General features: G+C 37.0%; 1 protein-coding gene across 1 annotated transcript; it reads right to left on the bottom strand.

Annotated features, from left to right (window-relative positions):
* Window positions 1-186: 186 nt before the first annotated feature.
* Window positions 187-663, bottom strand: Pmar_PMAR016642 (eukaryotic translation initiation factor 3 subunit, putative; the record flags this gene model as incomplete). The annotated part of the gene is made up of 2 exons (XM_002784554.1): window positions 187-292; window positions 340-663. Coding segments are annotated over 2 exons (430 nt in total), but the record flags the coding sequence as incomplete, so codon positions are not given.
* Window positions 664-1,136: the final 473 nt, after the last annotated feature.

Genomic DNA, 1,136 nt, shown 5'->3' with positions numbered 1-1,136 from the left:
TTCACCAGTAGTAGCATCCCATATGAAATACTAGTAGCAGCATTATGATAGTCACTTTTTCATCATGTATAGTTATGATAGTCTCATCATACAATCCCCATCTAGCCTGTAATAAGATAATACTATGGTGATACGTATTACGTATTATTATTACTTGTAAGGCTTTACCAGGTAGGTTATCTCCACTTATCTGCATATTCACGCTTAGCTTATGATCATCATCATCATATTCCCATACACTAACAGAGTTAGGCGTAGATACAAACTGATCTCGACAGGCTACGAAACGGTTCTGAAGATATCTCAATATCTGCAATACATGATACTAGTAGTACTTACCTGTTTGTTAGGATTAGTACACCATTCAACACTCCTTACTACACCTTTTACCATTTCCTCAGCCAAACAATTACCACTTAATACATCGAATACTCGTATACATTGATCACCTGATCCTGTTACCAATCTAGTAGAATCATATGTACAAGAGAATGAGAATACAGCACCCTTATGTGGTTCATAAGTACCCAATCTTTCACCAGTATAGGAATCCCATACACACATACCATTATCCTTACCACTAGTAAATAGTAGATCACCATCACCATTAAACCCGACTTGAGTCACAGGTCTACGATGTGCATATATAACTAATGGATGCATATATAAGGAGAACAAGGAGGAGAACAACAACAAGAAGCAACAACTGCCCCTTGGCGTAGCTAAAAGAGCGCGCCCATGTAATCGATTTATATATAGATTGGTTGTGGTTGGGCGCGTGTTGATGATGTCTTCTTCTTCTATGGTGTATGATGATCACGAGCAACAGCAGCATTGTAAGAATGATGGTAGCTGCTCGTCATCGTATGTTGTTGGTCATCATGCAATGAATTCTATATTATATGCTAATAAGAAAGCTGATGAATATAGAAGGCATCTAGGTCTAACACAAGATACTCGTGCTACTGTTGATAATGTATTAGATCCACGTACTATTAATATACTTAATAAGATGCGTAATAGAGGTGTATTTACTGATGTATCTGGTACTATATCAACTGGTAAAGAAGCTAATGTATATTATGCTACTACTACTGATGATACCTATAGTGATGAACTTACTAATGGTGGTGGAT

The sequence above is a fragment of the Perkinsus marinus genome, assembly GCF_000006405.1.
Source record: "Perkinsus marinus ATCC 50983 genomic scaffold scf_1104296934818, whole genome shotgun sequence".
Lineage (NCBI taxonomy): Eukaryota > Perkinsozoa > Perkinsida > Perkinsidae > Perkinsus > Perkinsus marinus.
This window is presented reverse-complemented; position numbering and strand designations above follow the sequence as displayed.